The sequence below is a fragment of the Anser brachyrhynchus genome (genome assembly GCF_964034855.1).
Source record: "Anser brachyrhynchus genome assembly, chromosome: 16".
NCBI classification, from domain to species: Eukaryota; Metazoa; Chordata; class Aves; order Anseriformes; family Anatidae; genus Anser; species Anser brachyrhynchus.
The window spans coordinates 2,324,184-2,344,858 of NC_137734.1; the positions used below are offsets into that span (position 1 = coordinate 2,324,184).

Sequence of the window (20,675 nt, forward strand, 5' to 3'; positions counted from 1 at the left end):
TAAAAGCAGAGATACAACTTCAATCACTTAAAACTACCTGAAATGGGGAGGCCTGGCTCCAAAATGATGGAAGGCAGGAGGGGCTGGTTGGGGAAACTGGACTGCAATCAGTAAACAGGGACAAAGCCCAGGCTGTGCGCAGGGATGCTCTGACCTGAGCGGTTCTGCTTTGAAAATCTTTTTTTTTTTTTTTTCTCCACGCAGAAAAATTCTAATTACAGCATTTCACATTCCTTGATTTCTAGGAAGCCAGTGTACAAGTCTTGATGATTTTGTCTTTTTTTTTTTCTCTGATTTTTATCGAGTTGTTTTTGCCTCCCTTCCCTTCTCCCCTTCCCCTTCTCGCTCCGAAGTCTTGGCGATGCACGAGAACGTGTTGAAATGCCCCACGCCAGGCTGCACAGGACAGGGTCACGTCAACAGCAACCGCAACACGCACAGGAGGTACTGCCTTCCGCTTCTTCTGCCCTGCAGCCGGCCCCAGGGGCACAGGTTTTGTCCTGGAGCTACAGCCCTCGTGCTGGCAGATGCTCCAAGCAGGATGGGCAAGGAAGGGGTGATCCTAAGACGAAGAATAATACGGGAAAGCACGGATGGGGCAGGGATTTCTGGCTGGGCAGTAGGGCAGAGCAATGCTTCCAGGCTCAAAGGTGGATGTCCCGGGATGGGGGCTCAAGGAGGAGACACATGGAGCCAGGGGAGCAGAGGGTGCCTGGTGATGCTTGCTTGAGTGGCACTTTGCAGGATTTTTAGGAATTGACACAATACTCGGGCTGAAATTAGTCCACAGTACATGTGAGCTGGGAGTTTAGGCCCTGCTGCTCTATGCCCTCAGCCCAGGTGTAGCCAGGAGGGGACAGGCCGGTGCTTTGGGATCAGTAATTATACCCCGTGCTCTGGCTTCAGTCAAACCCCAGAACTTTTACAAATGGGAAGGCTGCAAGCAGAGGGGATGGTGCTGTTCAAGCTAGAAACCATCCCAAAAGCCAGACTAGCCGGTGCTACAGGGATCTGCTCACCAGTTTGTGATTTATTCACTGTGCCCACGCTTCATTAGCACTGAGTGCCGGCTCTGCGAGCATTACCGTGCTGGTAGGCACGAGGTGAGAGTTTACTGTCACCCATCCAGACATGGCTGGGGACCACGGGGGCAGCCACCCTGGTGATGCCTCCCTGCAGCTGTAATTGCTAGAGGAAAATTAGGGAAATCTCCTGGGTTAATTGAGAAACATGGTTTGCTGCAAGCAGTGAGATCGCAGGGAGATTGAGGTGAGGGGCTGCTCCCAGGGGGTTATGGAGAGGGCTTCCAGCGGGGTGCTTTGCTCTGCCAGCCCCAGCCCTGAGCCTGGCGGGGGTCCCTTGGTGGTGGATTCTCCGGGGATGGGGGCACCTGAGATGGTTTGGGGCTGTAAACCCCTTACACTGCTTGTAAGGCGTTTCTACCTTCCCTGAGCAATCGCTGCTAGAGCCAAGCTGGTCCCGAAGAGGCACAGCCAAGCTCATGCAAAGGGTGAGCGCAAGCAAAAGCCCTCGTAGCCCCCGACCGACCCCAGGCACCGTGTGCTGGCAGCTGTGCACATCAGAAGTGCAAATGTTTCCCAGCCAGCACCCCTCAGAAGGCTCCCTTCAAACAGCCTCAAAAGAGACAAATAAACACAAATCAAAAATGCCATTTAACTGCTAAAACTTCCCGAAGAAACCAGCCTGGCCTCTGCTGTGCTCAGCCCTGGGCAGCTGCCTCCCTCCTCCATCCCCGACACTGGTGATGCTCCGGGGCTTGCCCCAGAGAGATCTGGCAGCTCTGCTGCTTGGCAAGACTAGCAGTACACTGGGATAATGCTAACCAGAAAAACCTTAAATGCAAACATTTTTCTCAAGGGCTCAGTGCAGCTCTGGGTCTCTGAAATGAGAGAGGATTTCCGTGTGCATCCCTCATGCTCTGTTTCCTTCCCTCTCCCTTTTTTCTTTTTAACTCACACAGTTTATCTGGGTGCCCCATTGCTGCTGCTGAAAAATTAGCCAAATCACATGAAAAGCAACAAACCCAGTCTGGTGACCCTTCGAAGACCAGCTCCAATTCTGACCGGATACTCAGGTATGTGGTGTGGGAAGCCAGCACCGGGGACCCGCGCCCACAGCGGGAGCCGGCTCACTCCAGCTGTATCCTGATACTGCTGAGTCCTGTTATTATGATCATAGGTCTCGCCAAGGTGGGGAGATATTTAATTGATGATCCCAGGGAGGGCATTGAGGACAATGAATTGCTTCTGTAGCATCAATTAATGCTGAGGCTACAGGCCAAAGGGTTTTAGCAGCGCAGCAGAAGGCATTTGTGCCGATAGTGCTGCAATGCAAACTGCCAGAGAATTATGGCTATTATATTAGCATTATAAGTAGGGTGGGCCCAGGGAGGGGGAGGAGGAGATTTCGGCTACATATAAATCACTCGATCACAGTTTCACACAAGTCCTCCCACTTTTCTTCCTTAGCCCGCACGGGTCAGAGGAGAGGAACCTGCCACTCATTGCCAAACCGCCCGCATTTATTTTGTAATTTCACCCATCTCTGTCTTCCCGGGAGAAAGGGCTGTCTCACAGCAAGGATGTCCCTGATAGATGCTGGCTTCCGTAGCCGACGTGATTCATGAGGCTACAGATGGATTGTAATATGGTTAGTTATTTCACAATGAGAGCAGGAGGATCGCAACTGCAGCACGAGCCCTTTCCATGCTGCGCTGAGCAGCGCTCCCACCAAGGCATCGAAGTCGGATTAATTTATTTATTTGCTCCCCAGGACTGCTGAGCACCCCGGTGCACCGGCGCTGAGAGCTCGGTGCTTTGCAAAGGAAGGCCATTCGGGGCGATTACTTATTTATTTGCAGCGGAGCCTGCGATGGGCGCAGCGTGCTCTGGGCACATCACGAGGACACTCCATGCTCCAAGGAGCTCCCGCTCCGAGGACTCACTGGTGGAAAGAGGTCACGGGAAGGAGAATAACAATGGGCCATTTATATACAATTTATATGCAAGACAAATTGATTCATGATAGGCAGCCCGGCAGAAGCGGGGCTTTAGGAGGGACTCTGCAGGCAGGGGAGAGGCGCGCTCGGCTCGGCTCTGCGTCAAGCTCCCCTTTGCGGCCAGGCTGCAGAGGGGCTGAGAGCTGGATTGGGGTCCTGATGCCTTCATGTGCTGTCCTTTGGCACAGCTCCCACGGGCGAGCGGCACCTGGGTGTTTACTCTCTGCTATTGGAAACATGCTGCCATGTCAGAGCAGCCTGCGGGGGTATTTTGGATGACTCCTCAGCTTTTGGTTTAAAAAGAAATTAAAAATGAAAAACAAACAAAAAAAAGAAAGAAAAAAAAAAGAAAAATGAATTTAATGGACCCAAACCAGGTGCAGACTTGCTGAGGGACAGAAAAGGGCTGTCACCGCCAGCTCTTCCCCTGCAGCCCCTGGGGATGTCCCCACCACGTCGGTCCCCCCGCACTACCCCAGCCGCTGGTGCCACCTCGGTCGCACCGAGGAAAAGAGAAATCACCGGTGCTCGTTGTTTCGTCCTCAGGCCTATGTGCTTTGTGAAGCAACTGGAGATCCCTCAGTACGGAAGCTACCGGCCCAACATGGTCCCAGCCACCCCCCGGGCCAACCTGGCCAAGGAGCTGGAGAAGTACTCCAAGGTCACCTTCGATTATGCAAGTTTTGATGCTCAGGTTTTTGGCAAACGCATGCTTGCCCCAAAGATTCAGACTAGCGAAACCTCACCTAAAGCCTTTAAATGTAAGTTGGGCGCAGGGAAGGGCTGGGTTTTGCATTCTCTGCCTGTCTCAGCACCTCGCGTGCCGTGAGGCCCTGGGGAGCATCGCTTCGGGGTGCGGGGAGCGTCCCGGGGCTGAGCCTTGTGGGGTGGGAGGAGAAACGGGGACGGGGTGGGGAGGCTGAGCTGGGTCCTGCAGCACATCCCCGCCGTGGGGAAAGGGACACGGGGCCCGTGGCTGCCGTGAGAGCTCGGCCTGGGGGAGAGGCCCTCGGGCTTCGGGTTTGGGAAGAATTGCCTGGAGCGGTGGGAGCATTAATCTGAGCGATGGCTCCAGGTGGGATAAGTTACACAGTTGTCCTCAGTTGGTCCCCACTGCTTTGCAGTTCATATCTATTGATCTGTCTTTTCTCATCTAGCTAAATGGATTATAGTTCTCCTCTCTTCCATCTTACGTATGACCCACTCCACCCATTTGTCTTCTCGGCTGCGCTGGGCTCTCCAGCGCTGCTCCTATCGATCACCCCCTCCCATCCTCCGCTCCCTGTCGCAGCCACCCACCTCTGCTCCGCACAGAGGCTCTTGCACTGGTTACAACACTGCGATGACAGCGTGGGTGAAAATGAAAGGGTGAAAACAAAATTAAAGCCTCTGGGATGGGTTCTCAGGAGCTGTGCAGGGAGCCAGCCTGACCCCAGCCCTGTGCCGGGGGACCAACGTTTAACGTCCCCCCTCTCTTTGACACCAAATATGCTCCTGAAGACATCTTCCTGAAAAAAAAAATAGTAAAGATTTAGGAGACCAGTTTGCAGAAGTCAGCAGCCTCAAGAGGGCTTTCTGTCTGGCTAATCCCACTTCCACAATCCTGTTTAATCCTGATGCAGCTGCTCTCTAAAAAGTGCTCGTACTTGAAAGCATCCCGGTTGTTGCACTACAATGGAAGCTGCCTTTATTACAGTACTAAATCTGTAAAGGATCAGACAATGAAATTGGATGGAGGCCAGAGAGCACAACTGCCACTGTCATCCTGGGTTAGGGCTGATGGAAAAGTAATTTGTTTCCCAGCACAAGTGATTCTCTTGCTGAATAGATTGTGTTATTTGCAATATTAGCAAAGAATTTTCAGGGTAATTGTACTGACAAAAATAATTCCAGCAAACCTGCTAGGATAATCCTTTCTATTTTTTCTCATCACTTATTTTACTAATTTGCTGATTGCGAGTCTATTAGTGGTAGAAATACTTATGAAATGGAAAAGCATCGCTGAGTCTACGGTGTGAAATTGAAATTGGCATCTCACGATCCTGGATGTTGTCAGGTTGGGCTGGCAAACACCCGCACTCCGCAGCGAAGATGTGGATTAAACCGGACTCAAAAATAAGCAGCCATACACAAGAATAACCATTTGGGCAAGCTTCCAATGAGTTAATCAAAGCGACAAGATGAATATGATTGCCAATCATAGCAGGGAAATCTGTTCCTTTCACTGAGAACTTATTTTAAAGAGATCTTCATCCAGAGGGATTTATACTCCCCTGCATGTGTGTGCATCCCTCCCATTAATGTCAACGTGCATTATATACGCACACAGCCTGGAAGAAAGCAGTCCTCGGGAACATTAGCATTTTATAGTGCCTTATATTTCCAGTTTGTGATGGCAATCGTGAAGTCGCTCTGCTCTGCGGCCACAGCCGCCCAGGTTGTCCTGCTGCTCCGTCACCAGCAGGACAAACCTCACGGGTCTTCCCTGGGCGAGACTCCTGAGTTTTCCCTCAAAACGTGAAGAGGGAAATGAAATGAGAATGGGAAAATTTTGCTAATTGATTCCGAACACGATCCTGTGGTGGTTCAAAATCAGATGATCCCGTCTGCACCCACTGAAACTGCTGACTTCAGAGCCCTCCTAAGTGGGTCCAGTTTTTAAACTGGGGCCAGTTTAATTGTGGGTTAACCTTGGGAGCTCCTGACTTTGATTTCATAGGGTGTGAAGAGAGCATAGCACCTCCAGGATTGCACTGCTATGTGCTGTGATATACAGTACCAGTGCGGAGTAGTGACCATGTGTGGCTGTGCAATAAATCTGGTTACTCAGACGTATTTAAATTATATGTCAGCTGTCGGAAAATCCATATTTCACCAGTGTCATCCTCAGAAGCTCATATTTCATGGCCGTGGGTTTGCTACAAATGTAATTTTTTAACTTGTAAGTGTTCAAACGTGCTGCAAGAAATCTCCCTGCAAGTCAGCTCCGTGGCTAAGTTAGGAACAGAGAGAGAAAAAAAAATAAAAGAGCCGGGAAGCTCCTCTGGGCTTTCTCCTTCGGCACCTTCCACCGAGGGTTAGCTTTAATGAAGAAAAGTGGGTTCTGGGAGGCTTGACGGCAGAGCCAGCTAATGAATTGACTTTTCCCACCAAGAAACCATCGCACAAGATCCCAGCAGCAGCCAGCATTGCTCCTATTGCACCTCCCTGGCAATCCAGGGCTGGAAATAGCAGCGGGCTGGCGCTGCCGATGCGCTGCATCGGGCTGACTTGCCCGTGCCAGTCATACCTTAGCCTTGTGTTGTTCCTTCTCTTTTTGTTCCAGCCAAACCTTTTCCAAAGGCCTCCTCCCCCAGCCACAGCCCCTCCAGCAGTTACGTGAAGAGCACTTCATCTTCCTCCACAGGCTTCGACTACTCCCACGACGCCGAGGCCGCGCACATGGCCGCCACCGCCATCCTCAACCTCTCCACCCGCTGCTGGGAAATGCCCGAGAACCTCAGCACCAAGCAGCAGGAGGCCCCCGGCAAGGTGAGCTTCCAGCTGCAAGTGTTGGAAGGCAAAAAGACCTTTTTTTTTTTTTTTTTTTTAATCCTTCCCTTTCGTTTTGAGCTTTAAATAGACAGAAATGGCAGGCTTATCGCTTGCCGCCCTCTCCCTCCCGACGTGCTTTGGGCGATGTAGCATTTAGAGGACGTAATCTTGGCTTTTTGTGTGTTCTGGAGCTGCATTGTAGTTCAGATTTACCCATTGGAGGTGAGACTCTCCCAGGGAGATGCCCAGGGCCGGTTCCAGTTGCTTGCTGCTCAGTGTCTGGTGCCATTCGAGGTTTCCCAGTTGCATCCAGGCTGACCTCCAGCTGCTTTTCAGAGGAGCGTGGGTTTTCCAGAGGTCCTGTGCCACACTCCCAGCTTTGGGCAGATGTCTTGGATGCCTCAAGACATCTTAAATGGCACTGGGTGTCTGTGTTCAGGCAATCGATGCAAGATGCCATGCTGCTTTTAGTGGAGGGGTGCATTTGCACCGCACGTTTCTGAAAACCTTTAGAACCTTCTCGGGTCATGCCCATGGCAGGGGCAGGAGCTGTGTGGGCTTTAAGGGCCCTGCCAGCCCAAACTGATCGGTGGCTCTGTGATGACTGACTGCAGAGAGGACAGGACACGAATAACCTGTTCCCTAACCTCCCCCATGACAAACGGGGAGAAGATCCCCTTAGGGAATTTCTGGCAGATGCTGACGTTGGGCTTATTTCCCCCTTTTCAGTCCATGGACATTGAGGTGGATGAAAATGGGACTCTGGACTTGAGTATGAACAAGCACCGCAAGCGGGAGAGCACCTTTCCCAGCAGCAGCAGCTGCAGCAGCAGTCCCAGCGTGAAGTCCCCAGACGTGTCCCAGCGCCAAAACAGCACCAGTGCCACTAGCAGCACCATGACCTCCCCCCAGTCCAGCCAGACCTCCCGCCAGGATGAATGGGATGGGCCCATCGACTACACCAAACCAAACCGCCAGCGGGAAGAGGAGCCAGAAGAGGTGAGCTCTGGACCTCAGGTAACACCTCACGGTGGCTTGAAGGCCATATTTTCTTGCACAGTTCTCCTGTTTATCCCCAGCACTCCTAGTTAGCTCTCTGGGCCTAGGAGAGAAGTATTACTGCTTTTGTTGGTGTTACCAGACATCAACTGCAGACTGTGGGGCAGGAGGCAGAGCTGTCCTGGGGTGAACGTGTGCTCTTGGCTCCATTGAGGAGCTCTTCCAAAGGAAAAGCCCGCTGTGTGCTCTGTTCTGGGTCTGCTGTGCTTGCTTTGCTGTAAATCCTTCCTTCATTTGCACAAGAAATGCTCCTGGTGATGTTCCCCAAGATATGATTTCTATGTGCCGTTAGCACGGGTCCCTACATTTCTCCTGCAAAAAGGGGAAATTGCAGACTGCTTGGTTTGGGGACCGAGGTGCTTACAGGGCTCAGCAGTGTTGCCAAAGCTGCAGGAGCTCTGAGCTGGGATGAACCACTACATCCACTTCTCCTGGCACCATTACAACCACTGCATCCCCTTCTCCCGGCTGTTCTCTTGCAGTCAGAGCCAGCAGCCCACTCGTTTGCCTCCTCGGAAGCTGATGAGCAAGAAGTGTCGGAGGAAAACTTTGAAGAACGAAAATACCCAGGGGAAGTTACTTTAACCAACTTCAAGCTTAAATTCCTCTCCAAGGACATCAAGAAAGAGCTGCTCACGTGAGTCCTGCCTTCTTGCCTCTTTCTCCGATGCATATAAAACATGTGCTGAGGGCAGCCAGGCTGGCAGCAGACAAAAATTGTAGGAAATACCTTTTAAAATGTACCTTCTCATGGAGGTTTTGAGCTTCAAGGTGTCTCATTGAGAAGGCAGGACTTCTGCTTAATGCAGAGCAAGGAGCTCCATCACCGTGAAGCTGCAAGGCCACCAAATGTGAGCCCTGGCTGCGGCAGAACTGCTGCCATGCTGCATTTTGCATTGCAGAGGGGTCTTAACTAAGCTCTCGTCTGTGTATTCACTGTGTTGGACGGGGAGCAAAATAGACCCAGATCTGTTCTATCCATGCTGACCCCCCCAAAGGTTAAGGTTTAGAGCTGGACCCAGGCGCTGCAGCCTGGACCTGCCTCTGCCCCGATGCCCCTCGGGATCCGTTTGGAGGTGGTGGTGCTGAGGTCTCCCCTCCCAGACCACCCTGCGGATCTTTTTCCCGCACGTCTGACCTTCCCGTATGCTAAAGAGGGAAGTGTGGCGAGCCTCTTTTTGCTGACCCTATACAAGCTGCTTTTTAATCGGCTGCGCCGGCAGGAACCTGAGGGAGCCATGTGGACAGGCGGGGAAGAGGTCTCTGGGGGGGGGCAGAGCAGCAGCAGCAGCTTCCTAAATGAGCAAAGCACACACCAACTGCCCTGTGCAAAGCAATCAGGGCTTTTTCAAAACCCAGCAGTGATGTGAATAGCAGTTTTTGAGGTGGAACCCTTTAGTTGTATTATGAAGATAGACAAATTTCCTCAATGCAAACAGCCCCGGAATAAATAACCGGTGCCACAGCCAGCCTGCAGCCACCTCTCCCCATTTAGCATCCTCTCTCCTTCCCGGCCCCAGGGCTGTAAGAAATTAGCTGCAGTTAATCCAGGAGCTGGCTACGTCTGTTCGAAGCTCCGTGTCTGGGTGCAGACCTTGGGCCATCTCCCGGCACCGATGGAGGTGTGGAGGTGCTGCTCACCTCCGCCTGCCCGCAGCCCCCCTGCTGGCACACGGCAACACATCGCTTTCTTCACGTTTGCCACGTTTTTTTTTTCAAAATTGTGGAGGGTCCTTGTGATCTTTTGGAAATAAAAGAGGCGCGAAAAGAAGGTGGAAGGGGAAGAGCCGGGGTATTTGCCCGCGAGCAGGGCCGATGGCAGGGACAGAACCCGAGGAGGGTTTTACTGACTGTGTGCGTGCGTTTTCGGGTGAATTCATTCCCTTCCAGCACTTACACTTGTGGTGTTGTTGTTGCCCAGTTGCCCTACCCCAGGCTGTGACGGCAGCGGACACATCACGGGAAACTATGCCTCTCACCGCAGGTGGGTTCGCCTCTTTTCCATGGCTCAGACTCTAAATACAACTTTATTTTTTAGTATATTTTTTCACCGTGTGGACGAATTTGGTTCTGTTTCCTCCCCACCTTCTGTTGCCCCTCTCCCTCCCCACGCCCCAGCCCTTTTTCTTTTTCCTTTTTTTTCCTTTTTTTTTTTTTTTTTGCTTATCCAGATATTCCATCTCTTCTCTTTCAGCCTTTCTGGTTGTCCTCTTGCTGACAAGAGCCTCAGAAACCTCATGGCTGCCCACTCTGCTGACCTCAAGTATGTTTGCGCTCAACTTGGATCTCCTTTTTTTTTCTTTTTTCCCCCTTTTTTCTGTCTTTTCCCTCCCTGCCCCCCACTTTGTGCTCTGCTTTTGCTTTTTTTATCCCTTCCCTTCTCCTTCCAAAAGCCGTTAAGAGTCCGCCTGCGAGGTGCTCTGTTGGACCCCAGCCTCTCGCTGTCATTTTGGGATGGCAACAAAATGAGGGAAGACATATTTTGGGGAGAGGGGGATCACGGAACTGTTCAGAAATAACTCAGACCCCTGGCAGGTTTCCTTTGGACACCTTAGAAATAAGCTGATTTCTTTTTAATTTGTTCCCTTCTAATTCATCATTTTTGTGCGGCTCTCAAAGAATCCAAAGCCAGGATAAAGGCACACCCTTTAGGACTGGGTAGAGGCACAGCTGGGAAAATACTGCCAGGACATTGCAAAAAAGAAGACATTTCTTTTGGAGAAGCCGGTGTGCTGATTTTATTGCTAAATATAAGGGGCTGTTGGGGATAAAGTGACAGAGATTTGGGTGTCTGATTGGTGGGGCAATGATGGCAGGGCTGAGCAAATGGTGCTGGGCAAGGTCGGATCCTGAGCAGCTGCGAAGGGGCAGATCCGAGTGTGCATCTGCTAACTGGGGGCAAAGGGCTCGTGGGCACCTGGATGTCTGCGTGCCCAATTCTGATCCCAAAGGGAGGAATCTAGCCACGGTATTTCCATTCAAATGTGTTCCTCCAAATCCCGTTTTCAGCTTTGCTCCTCTCTTCCCAGTACTCCTCGTTTTCAGGAGGAGCTGCTGCTTCACAGGGGAGTTTCCCAACTGCTCCTCAGTTTGCATCCCCTATAGAAAGATTCATTAGAAATTGTATTTAAAATCAGCGGAGACCATGGGGGGACCTGAGCCCTTCCCCACCCAGTGCATCCCCTTACAGTGAGGGTCTGGGACTGCTGCAGGTGCTGGTGCCAGGAAACCATTCGTTAACCTCCCGTTCTGCACCAGAGAGGTGGAAAAAGTAGCTGGATTAGGTGACATTAATAGAATGTGCCAGTGGATGGCAAGGACTCTCCTGATTAGTGTAAGCACACTTAATCGTGCATTATAGATGATATGCATTTTGGAAGAAGCTCTTAAGAGAGCTTTGCTGAACTGGTGTTTCTCCAACAGCCTTAAAGAACAGCCTGGCGATCAGGCAATTAGTGGTAAGATATTAAAAGCTCTCAGGAACAGCGCCCATGCCCAGTATGGACGTGGTGAAAAATGGACCAGAGTCATCATTCAGCGTCCAGAATGATGCACTGCCCCGTGCCCCTCGGGCATCTGAAATTAGTGCTTTTTTATCAAAATACTACATAAAACAGGTAACTCCTGGCCCAAACAAAGCCTTTCAATGTTATTTTCCAAGTGTTGTCCTGTTTGTATATCCTGGTGAGGACGGAGGCAGGGAGCGGAGGAAGGAGGAGGATTCGGAGATGTCACAGATCCCGCAGCCACAGCTCTTTCACAACTTCAGATAAGGCCGTGTCAGCATTTCCATTATAAATTCTATTTCAGGGGGTTAATATCCCTGATATAAAAAAATAGCTCCAGGCTGGAACATGCAATAAAAGGTCTCTGTCGGAATGATTTGTCTCCAGATAATTAAAAATAAAAATCAAATCACTTCTTTCACCTCTTTAACAGTCCTGAAAGGCAAGAGGAGTTGGGTGTTGGTGTTTTCATAATTTCATCCCACCCTGCAGCTAGAACAACAAAGAAATAGTTTTGCTTCCTACCCTACCAGGCTCTAATAGGGAAATGTCATGAACATGTAGTCATCTCCTAAGCCTCTAATGTTTGAGTTGGAGGATTTGTGCCCTCACCAGGTCCTGCTGGCCCTGTCCCTTCTGCACTGGACCCGGTGCTTTGCTGGGTCTGCAGGCGGAGCTGTGCCCTTACACCATCCCCATGTCAACTTTCTGGGACCAGAACAGGTCCCTGCTCTCCACACAGCCAATATTTTCCTTCAGCAGAGACTCTCAGTGACCTTTAAACCCCAAACCCTCAGAGCTGAGACAAAGAGGAGCGTTTTGATACTTTCTGATTTTAAAAACCAAACCAAACGGCGGTCGAGAGAGTGGGATATTTTCTGATTTTAAAACCAAACTAAATGGGGATAGAGAAACTGGGGGCACAAAACCATCCCCCCGAGAGCAGGGGCCCTTTGCAGACAGGGAGCAGCTCAGCACCCCCCCAAGGACCCCCCTCAGCCCCATTCACTTGACTGGAGCAGCGCTGGCTCATTGGCAGGCCGGCACGCGTGTCCTTGGTGAGGACTCCTCACCTCTCTTGCTGGTCCCCATGACAACTTTTGTGGCTCACCTGCGGCGTTCGGAGCGGATCTTTGTGCTGGCGGCACTTCAGAGCCCCTCACCTCCCTCGCTTCGGCCGCCTTACTGACGCCGTGCTCGACTCGCACCGTTATCTGTGCTGCCGCTCGCAGCCTTTGTGCAGCTCTGTGTGATCACAGGCGTGTTCTGCCAGGCTCGGCTCTCATTCACGTGCCTGAGTGCTGGCTGCTTACCTTCAGACCCGCGATTGTGGATGGGGTCTTCAAAGAGCCCTCTGCAACAGGCAGAGGTGGGGAGGGGGCACCTGAGGGTGCTGGTGACCCCACCTGAGGTCCCCTGCGGGACTCCTGTCCTTACCCGTGGTGTAACAGAGGGAGGAGGCCAAAGGTTAAGCTCACCTTTTTCCTCGTTCCTTCTTCGTTATTCTCCATCAGAGGCATTGGTCGGTTTTGGAGTCTGTTTTTGGGTCTGCCCCCAGTGAGCTTAGCCCCCCCATTGTCACCCAGACCTGAGTTAAAACCTCCCGATGGGCTTCCTCTTGGCATCAGCCGAGGTGGCCCGGGAGGAGAAACCTCAACAGCCGAGTTGTCCATGGCTGAAAACATTTTTCTGGTTTCTTGGCTGCACTCACATCCAGCCCAATGGTCCAGGAGGGTACCAGTGTCTCCTTGCATCTTCCCCAAGAGGACGGGCACAGTTCTGGAGTGTTTTACTCGCCTCTTTTGTTACCATCACCTAAGCTGTCCCCATCATTCCGGGCACCACAGTACAAGAAGGACATTAAACTGTTGGAGAGTGTCCAGAGGAGGGCGACAAAGATGGTGAAGGGCCTAGAGGGGAAGACGTATGAGGGGCGGCTGAGGGCACTGGGCCTGTTCAGCCTGGAGAAGAGGAGGCTGAGGGGGGGGCCTCATCGCGGCCTACAACTTCCTCGCGAGGGCGAGTGGACAGGCGGGTGACCTATTCACTGTAATCACCAGTGACAGGACCTGCGGGAATGGTGTTAAGCTGAGGCGGGGGAAGTTTAGGCTGGACATCAGGAAGAGGTTCTTCACCGAGGGGGTGGTCGCACACTGGGACAGGCTCCCCAGGGACGCAGTCACTGCACCAAGCCTGTCTGAATTTCAAAAGCGATTGACTGTGCACTCAGTCACAGGGTCTAAACTTTGGGCAGACCTGTGCGGTGCCAAGAGTTGGACTAGATGGTCCTTATGGGTCCCTTCCAGCTCGGGAGATTCTATGATTCTGTGGTTCTATGACTCAACAAGAAGGCGGGGATGAGGCCAGGACCCGTGTCCCTCCCAGTGTCCCCGTCCCTTCCCACCAACCACCCCCCCAGTGCCCACACCGGGCATGGCGGTTTCAGCGCGATGGATGCCATGGACCCGACGTTGTTCCCGTGGAGGGAGAAGGGGCCGGGAGAAAATCCTGCTTCGGTGCTGCCCAGATTTCTCTGGCACGAGCGGTGCAAATCCTCCAGCCCTGTGCGTGTCCCCTGGCTAATGGGAGCCTCCCTTTCTTCTGCAGGTGCCCTACTCCTGGCTGTGACGGCTCTGGTCACATAACAGGAAATTATGCATCGCATAGAAGGTAAGATCTTCCCTTAAATTATTTTATCCTTAGTCTCTTACTGTTTTTTTTTTTCTCTTCTTTTTTTTCCTTTTTTTCTTTTTTTTTATTTTCTTTCTTTCTTATTTTTTTTTTCCCTGCAATGGGCAGAGTTGTAAAGTTCTGAATAAAACATTAATGTTACTGACAACTGAAGCCTATTTTCATCTCTTTAATCTGACTATTTTTTTTCTTTTTTTTGATGTTTCCAGCATCTGATTAGAAGCTCCCTTCAATAGAATAAAAGACAAAGGGTCAGATTTTAGCTGATGCAATGTTCCTGTTAATAATGCTACCTATTTATGACTTCTATTATCACTTTAGAGCATTAATAGTGGAGATCTGAGCCTTCTGTTTCAACAATTCCATTAAACATCGCAGGCTGCTAGCAGATACCTTCTTATCTAGACACCGTTAATTACTGTCCATCTCCCTCAAATATATAGATATATTTTTTTTCCTTCTGACTTCTGGTGATGTGAAGCTGCAAATCGAGAGAGATCAAAACAGTGTGCGAAGTGCAGGGGGAAGCTGACTGGAGCGGGGGAATTGCGTGCGCGGGGCCCTGCCTCTCAGACAGGCCTTTCTTCTCTTTTCAAACACAGTCTGTCAGGCTGCCCTCGTGCCAAGAAAAGCGGGATCAAGATAACCCCGACAAAGGATGATAAAGAAGACCCGGAGCTGATGAAGTAAGTCTGGATAAAACCACCCTGCATCCCCACCGCTCAGAGCATCGCCTGCCTGGGGCCTGGCTCCGGCACTGTCAAAGCTTTTCCACATTATTCCCCTGATTTTTTCCCTGATGCCAGAAATGTTGCTGCAATTCTGAAATTGGATGGGAAAATTGGGAGGTAGGGGGGTAAGGGTGTTTTGTTTATTTATCTCATTGTTGTTTGCAGATGTGAAAGGTAGGTTGGCAGGGCACCGATGGTTCCTCTCCTTCCTGTGCTTTATATAATTCCTGAGGAAATCGCTGGTGTTGGGAATGAGGGTAAAAACACGCAGCCAGGTGAAATGTTGGGGGTTTCCAGGGTGGAAATGGGCAGGTGAGGGGTGCTGGTGGGCTCGCTTAGCTTCCCAGCACCATGTTGGGTCAGGACCTGGTAGCAGTGAATAAGATGTGTTTTGTAGGGTCTTCGCCACTGCTGAGTGTTCAGAGCGAACTGAAAAAGCCTTTCTCTGCTGCCATGGGCTGAATTTTTCAGAACCACCCAGGGGAATATTCCTCCTGGGAACAGGGATTTGAAATCCTACTTCAAACCCTCTCGTCCTGGCTCTCGGCACACCGCAGCACCACAGGCTGCGTGCCCAGGGGCTGCACCGCGACCCCTTGCACAGCTCCAGGATGTCAAAACCTTTATGGCAGGATGGGGCCAGCCCCAACTCCAGGATCCTATTTTTGGTTAACCCAGCACATCCCCAGCCTTGCCAGAACCTACCCAGTAACCCAGTGGGTGCAGGAGGAGCGGGGTGAAAAGAAGCATGGGAGGCCAGAGCAAACCTTTTAGTGAGTTTCTGGATGCTGCTGGGGCAGCCAGGAGTGCTGGCACTTCTGGCCAAACCCCTTTGGCTCAGCAAACTCTCCCCATTTTTCTCCCTATTTTAGCCCTTCCCTTGCCAGGGCAGCTCTCACCCTCGCCGAATTTCGGAGGGCCAGGAGCAGAGGCTGAGCTGGCTGCTGCTGGCCCCTGCGCTCTGCCAGGGCTGCGGGGAGCCGGGGCGCACGAGCCGGGGAAAGGAGCTGTACGAAGCAGATGATATTTGAGCCATCTGCTCTGTTCTCACTCCTCTGTCTCCAGGAAGGAAAGCCTCTGAGTTAAATGAACTGTGTGCCTAATTAGCAGGAGTTAGCAGAGTTTATTAAAAATTAAGCAAACTGCTCAATAATCTGCAGGAAAAACAACAACAACAACAACAAAACCCTTTTGGACTCAAATATCCTAAATTGCTGGTGGCATTGCAATGCTGCTCCATTAACTGGTGTCATGGCTAAGGACAGGAAAAGCAGCAAGTGTGGTCGCAGGGCTGCTGGGCTTTTGCACTGCTGGATGCACCCAGCGGCTTCCCCAGCACAGCTTCTTGGCAGGAGCTCTCTTCCCAGGGCAAAGGGAAACGGGGCTCCTGTAGGGCTGGTTTGTTATGGTGCAGCTGGCGCTTGCACAGGGATGCGGGAGGAGCTGTCGGGGCAGCTTCTGCAGAATCGAAACTCCTTCCTGGTGGCTGGGGCTGTCCCGTACCCCAGGGGTACAAATGCTGGAAGCTAATGGGGAAAAGTAACGTGCTGGAGCATCAGTAGGGATGGGATTTTCTGGATCGCAGAGAACTGATGCTGTCCATCACCAAACTGGCCTCTGAGACCTGGCTGTGGCTCTGCTCCCCTGTTTGCAGCAGGATTGTGGGGCGCAGGGGGGGCGTGAAAGCATCCCCTGATGTGTTGCAATACAAGCAGCAACCCCCGGTCCTCCAATATTCCCAGGATGAGCATCATCTCCTTGACATGTGCAAAACAGCACGGTGCAATGGTCTCTTCACTGCTGGCTTCCTCCAGTCCTTGGAAGCTGGAGTTTTGTCTCCGGCACAAGGTGCACCCGGTGCACATCCCCACGGGGATGCGTTAAGGAGCTTTGCCTCCAAATCCTTTCCTCTGCCTGCACCGAGTGCCTCTTGGAACCCGGCCGAGTTTTGCGCATCGCCACCAAGGAGAATGTCATTTAGTCCCTGTTGTTTTGCTGCTCAGCCTTCAAGCAATTTGCTACAGATGTGGTAGAACAGATCACCTCAACCTTCAGCCCAGCCCTGGCATAAAGCGGAAGCATCCGTGGCTGCCTAATTGATCGAGCACTGCCGTTACTTCCGTTAAATAATAATAATAAAATAAAATATCCAAGCCAGCTGTTTTGCACAATAAGGCTCTGGTTTATTTTTTAAAAAATGGAAGTGTAATGAAAGTTAAATTAACAGTGTAAAATATGTAACGGTTGGGCCATAACAGCTGCATGCTAAATGCCGGGGTTTGTTTCTCTCTCTCTCTCTCTCTCTCTCTCTTTTTTTTCCTCTCCTTTTCCTCCTGAGGATTCAGTAATTTGCTCGTGATCATATAAAAGCAATGATGTTATGAATTTACTGAGGATCCTGCTGGCAGGGATATTATAAGTGAATTGTGCTGCATTTGCAGCTGATTAAAATTGAGATCAGCATTTTTCAAATTATCTTGGGAAAATAATGGGTGTGCGGCTCCCCCTTCTGCTGTCAGCTCCCTTTTGTACGAAACATAAACAATAAGGGGAATCATTTCTGTGGCGAAACTGCTGCGATTTTCAGGAGCAGCTCAGTGGTTATTTTGCTGGGGAAACCTGAAGCCCCTAATTGCTTTCCAACTGAGGACAAGAGGTTATTTTCACCATTTCTTGCCTACTTTTTTTTTTTTTTTTCCTTCCCTTTTATAGGGCAACCTCCCTCAAGTAATAAACTTTTAACTGTATTTATAATTGACTAGCATCTTTAAGCAAGTGCAAGGCGCAGCAGAAACCTTAATGGACACTCAGGGCTGTGCTGAGCGGCTGCGTGTAGTTGGTGTGCCGTTGGGCTGGCGAGCAGGGGGACAGTGGCTCCTTCCACAGCACTTTTTGCTAATTAACACTGGCCATGTCAGCACTGCCACCGCACCTCCAGCACGCTTTAACCGGCCCTAATCAGTGCTGGAGGCACGGGGACGGAGGGTTTGTGCTGGGACGGACAGCAATTCCTGCTTCCAAAGGTGTTTGGTGCGAGCGTGTCCTCCTTGGGGGGGTGACAGGACCCAAAGTCAGGACCCAGGTAGCCACCTGGCACCCGAGGCGCCCACCCAGCAGGGTTTTTGACCTTCTGTATGATGGGTTGGGACTCCCCGGCAGCTGCTGTTCAGCTGTTTTGCTGCAAGTGTGGCGCTGATGTGGTCTGCTGGCTGGCTTTGGGTCTTTTTGGGGGGACAGCCATCTGCCTCCCATATCCATTGCTGTAAAAACAGAGCTTATTTTCCCTGAAGTGGGGTTTCCATTACATATTCGGTAGAAGTAACTACATGTTTGTGTCCCTGTCCCCTGGTTTTGGACTTAGAAAGCACCTCTCCTCCCGTGCCATGCAGCTTCTACCCTGCAGCACGAGCGGGCTGGGGGGAAGGTTCCCTCTGGCACTGTCCTGCTCTGCTGCCCTCCATCCCCTGCTCAGCTCAGGGATGAGCCCTTGCAGTGACAGAAGGTCTCAGCCTGGTTTCGTTGCCATCTCTAGCCATGGAAATAGCATGTAGAGCCCAGTGAGTCCCCCAGATTCTTAAAACCCATGGGAAGAGATATCCCAGCTGATGCAGAGCGGTGTGATCTTCTCCATCATTAAAGCACCGACCAAATAAAATCAAGATGAAGTCCCCAGGCATGAACACTCACTTCCCACACTTCCCCTTTCCTGCTCATCCCTATTTCCTTTCCATCCCTCTTCATTCCTGTGCTGTATTTTTTTTTTCCCTGTGCCCAGGTGTCCGGTTCCTGGCTGCGTTGGGCTTGGACACATCAGTGGCAAATACGCCTCGCACCGGAGCGCGTCGGGGTGCCCCCTCGCAGCCCGCAGGCAGAAGGAAGGATCCCTCAACGGCTCCTCGTTTTCCTGGAAATCGTTAAAAAACGAAGGCCCGACCTGCCCTACCCCTGGCTGCGACGGCTCCGGCCATGCCAACGGGAGCTTCCTCACTCACAGGAGGTAAAGGATGGACTTGAGGTCACCCCGAAGGTGGCAGCAGTGCCGTGACAGTGTGACGGTTTGGGGACCAACCTGCCTGCCTGTGAACGCTGCCCGAGCATCGTTCAGCTCTTGCGGAAAGGCTCCGTAACTGCTGCCTCTGATGCTGGCCTCTGCCAGGTTGCTTCAAGGGTTGTGTTATCTGCACGGGATAAAAATGTTTGGAAATGCTTTGTTCTTGTAACTTTTCAATGGCGAGGTGTGAATTGACCAAAGTCATGAAAAGCAGTGATAGAATGTCATTTAGCACGCCAGCTCAGGAATTTGGCAACCAAAAGGGGGGCTTGATGCCCAATCCATCCAGACTAGTTTCACCTTCCTTGCCTGTCATGCCCTCTCTTTTAGGAAACAACACGTTTTTTTAAAAATCTTTGCTCAGAGAAAATTGCTCTTGCTTTATAAATGAGGACCTTAGTGGCATTATTCATAAAGCAATTTCCTCTGCACCATAAAAAGCTTTTAGAAGGGCTGTCTCACAGCATGAGCTCCACCAAATGGTACGCACTCTTGTTGGGAACATAGCACCTATAAATACGGAGAGTTTATGAAACCCATTTTTACTTGCTTTTCAGTTTGTCAGGGTGCCCACGAGCTACTTTTGCTGGGAAGAAAGGAAAACTCTCAGGGGATGAAATTCTCAACACAAAGTTCAAGACCAGCGATGGTAAGGATTTTCACTCATTTTTTTCTGGCAGGTGTGTCAGGTACTGAACCTATATGCCTTGTTCTTTGCTGACTGAAACCCGAAAGCCTCAGTTTTACTAGCAAATCCTGTGCTACGAACACCCCTTTTGGGGTTGCCTCAGTGCTGGGTGTGGTGTGGCACTGATGCTGCTCCCTGATTGACACAGGTGAAATGGCAAAGAAGATCCCATAGTGAAGTAGTGCTGAAATCGAGATGTTTTTTCAAGTATTTTCTGGCATTTTCACAAGTCCCTTTCAGTCATTTTGCTATTTTCACCTATTCAAGACTTCTAATCTCACAGCTATTTCTGGATCTGGAGTTTTGTTAGTGATGGCACTATCACTATTTCCGGTGAAGGGTTTTGGTATTGGGCAAGGTTTGGATGTTTTACTTGAATTCTTATACAGTTTGGAAGATTAATTTCTTCTAGAAAGGTTTCCTTATTTTACTAGCCTCGTAATTTCTAATTAAGACACGCGTTCATTTTTCAAATTACATCTTCCTGACTTAGGACCAGACAGAGCGAACTGAGTTGTCAGGGCAGCCAACCTTGCAGGGCATGCAGATGCGCTGGGCTCCAACAGCTACGCTCTACTTTGCTTTTGCATTTACATATTGACCTGTAAAGCACTATTGAACCGCGCTGCTGAAAGCCTCGCTTAAAAAATAAATAAAAAAATAGAGCAAGCGAGATGTGCATCCCGTGCTGAGGACATGAAAGCAAAGGGGAGGACGTTGGGAGGTGGGATGCCTGCCCACGCGAAGGGGCTGAACGCCTGCCGCTTTCCCTCCTGCAGTTCTGGAGAACGATGAAGAGATCAAGCAGCTGAACAAGGAGATCAGCGAGCTGAACGAGTCCAACTCGGAGATGGAAGCTGCCATGGTGAAGCTGCAGTCGCAGGTTTGTGAGCGTGGATGTGCAGAGGAGCTCCTGGCAGGTGGTGGTGGGTGCCCTCGAGGGAGGGCTGCTAACCCTGCCTGCTCCTTGCTCTGCAGATCTCCACCATGGAGAAGAACCTGAAGAACATTGAGGAGGAAAACAAAATCATAGAGGAGCAAAACGAAGCCCTGTTCCTGGAGCTCTCAGGGTTGAGCCAGGCTCTAATCCAAAGTCTTGCCAATATCCGCCTTCCGCACATGGTAAGAAACTTTGTCGGCGCCCGGCCCTAAGCGGGGTGATCGAGGGAGCAGAACGAGATCTGGCTCAGATAAGGCTTATGGACCATTAAAGAGGGGGAGAATTTCTCTATGTACACCTACCCGTCCTTTATAAGATCAGTGCTTTTGCCTTATCTCTGAAGCCTGCATTATATCTCCCTTTTGTTGTCATTTTCTGCTGATCTCCTTTTGTATCTATTGTTCTGTCTCATTACATCTGGGAGCATTATCACAAAATAGGAAACTTTATCAAGGG

At 50.9% G+C, this 20,675-nt stretch overlaps 1 protein-coding gene across 2 annotated transcripts in view; it reads left to right on the forward strand.

The window, feature by feature from the left end:
- Positions 1 to 20,675, forward strand: part of MYT1 (myelin transcription factor 1) — a 67,929-nt gene that overhangs the window by 37,794 nt on the left and 9,460 nt on the right. The window contains exons 9-22 of one of the 2 annotated variants that reach the window (XM_080557997.1): positions 354 to 444; positions 1,982 to 2,095; positions 3,566 to 3,780; positions 6,345 to 6,550; positions 7,283 to 7,552; positions 8,095 to 8,249; positions 9,534 to 9,596; positions 9,807 to 9,875; positions 13,726 to 13,788; positions 14,412 to 14,495; positions 18,316 to 18,537; positions 19,149 to 19,240; positions 20,059 to 20,162; positions 20,258 to 20,401. In XM_080557997.1, coding sequence (XP_080414123.1) covers positions 354 to 444; positions 1,982 to 2,095; positions 3,566 to 3,780; positions 6,345 to 6,550; positions 7,283 to 7,552; positions 8,095 to 8,249; positions 9,534 to 9,596; positions 9,807 to 9,875; positions 13,726 to 13,788; positions 14,412 to 14,495; positions 18,316 to 18,537; positions 19,149 to 19,240; positions 20,059 to 20,162; positions 20,258 to 20,401 — 1,892 coding nt within the window. Of the gene's footprint in view, positions 1 to 353; positions 445 to 1,981; positions 2,096 to 3,565; positions 3,781 to 6,344; positions 6,551 to 7,282; positions 7,553 to 8,094; positions 8,250 to 9,533; positions 9,597 to 9,806; positions 9,876 to 11,273; positions 13,446 to 13,725; positions 13,789 to 14,411; positions 14,496 to 18,315; positions 18,538 to 19,148; positions 19,241 to 20,058; positions 20,163 to 20,257; positions 20,402 to 20,675 lie in introns of those variants that run through there. The other variant, XM_080557998.1, reaches the window with a different exon arrangement.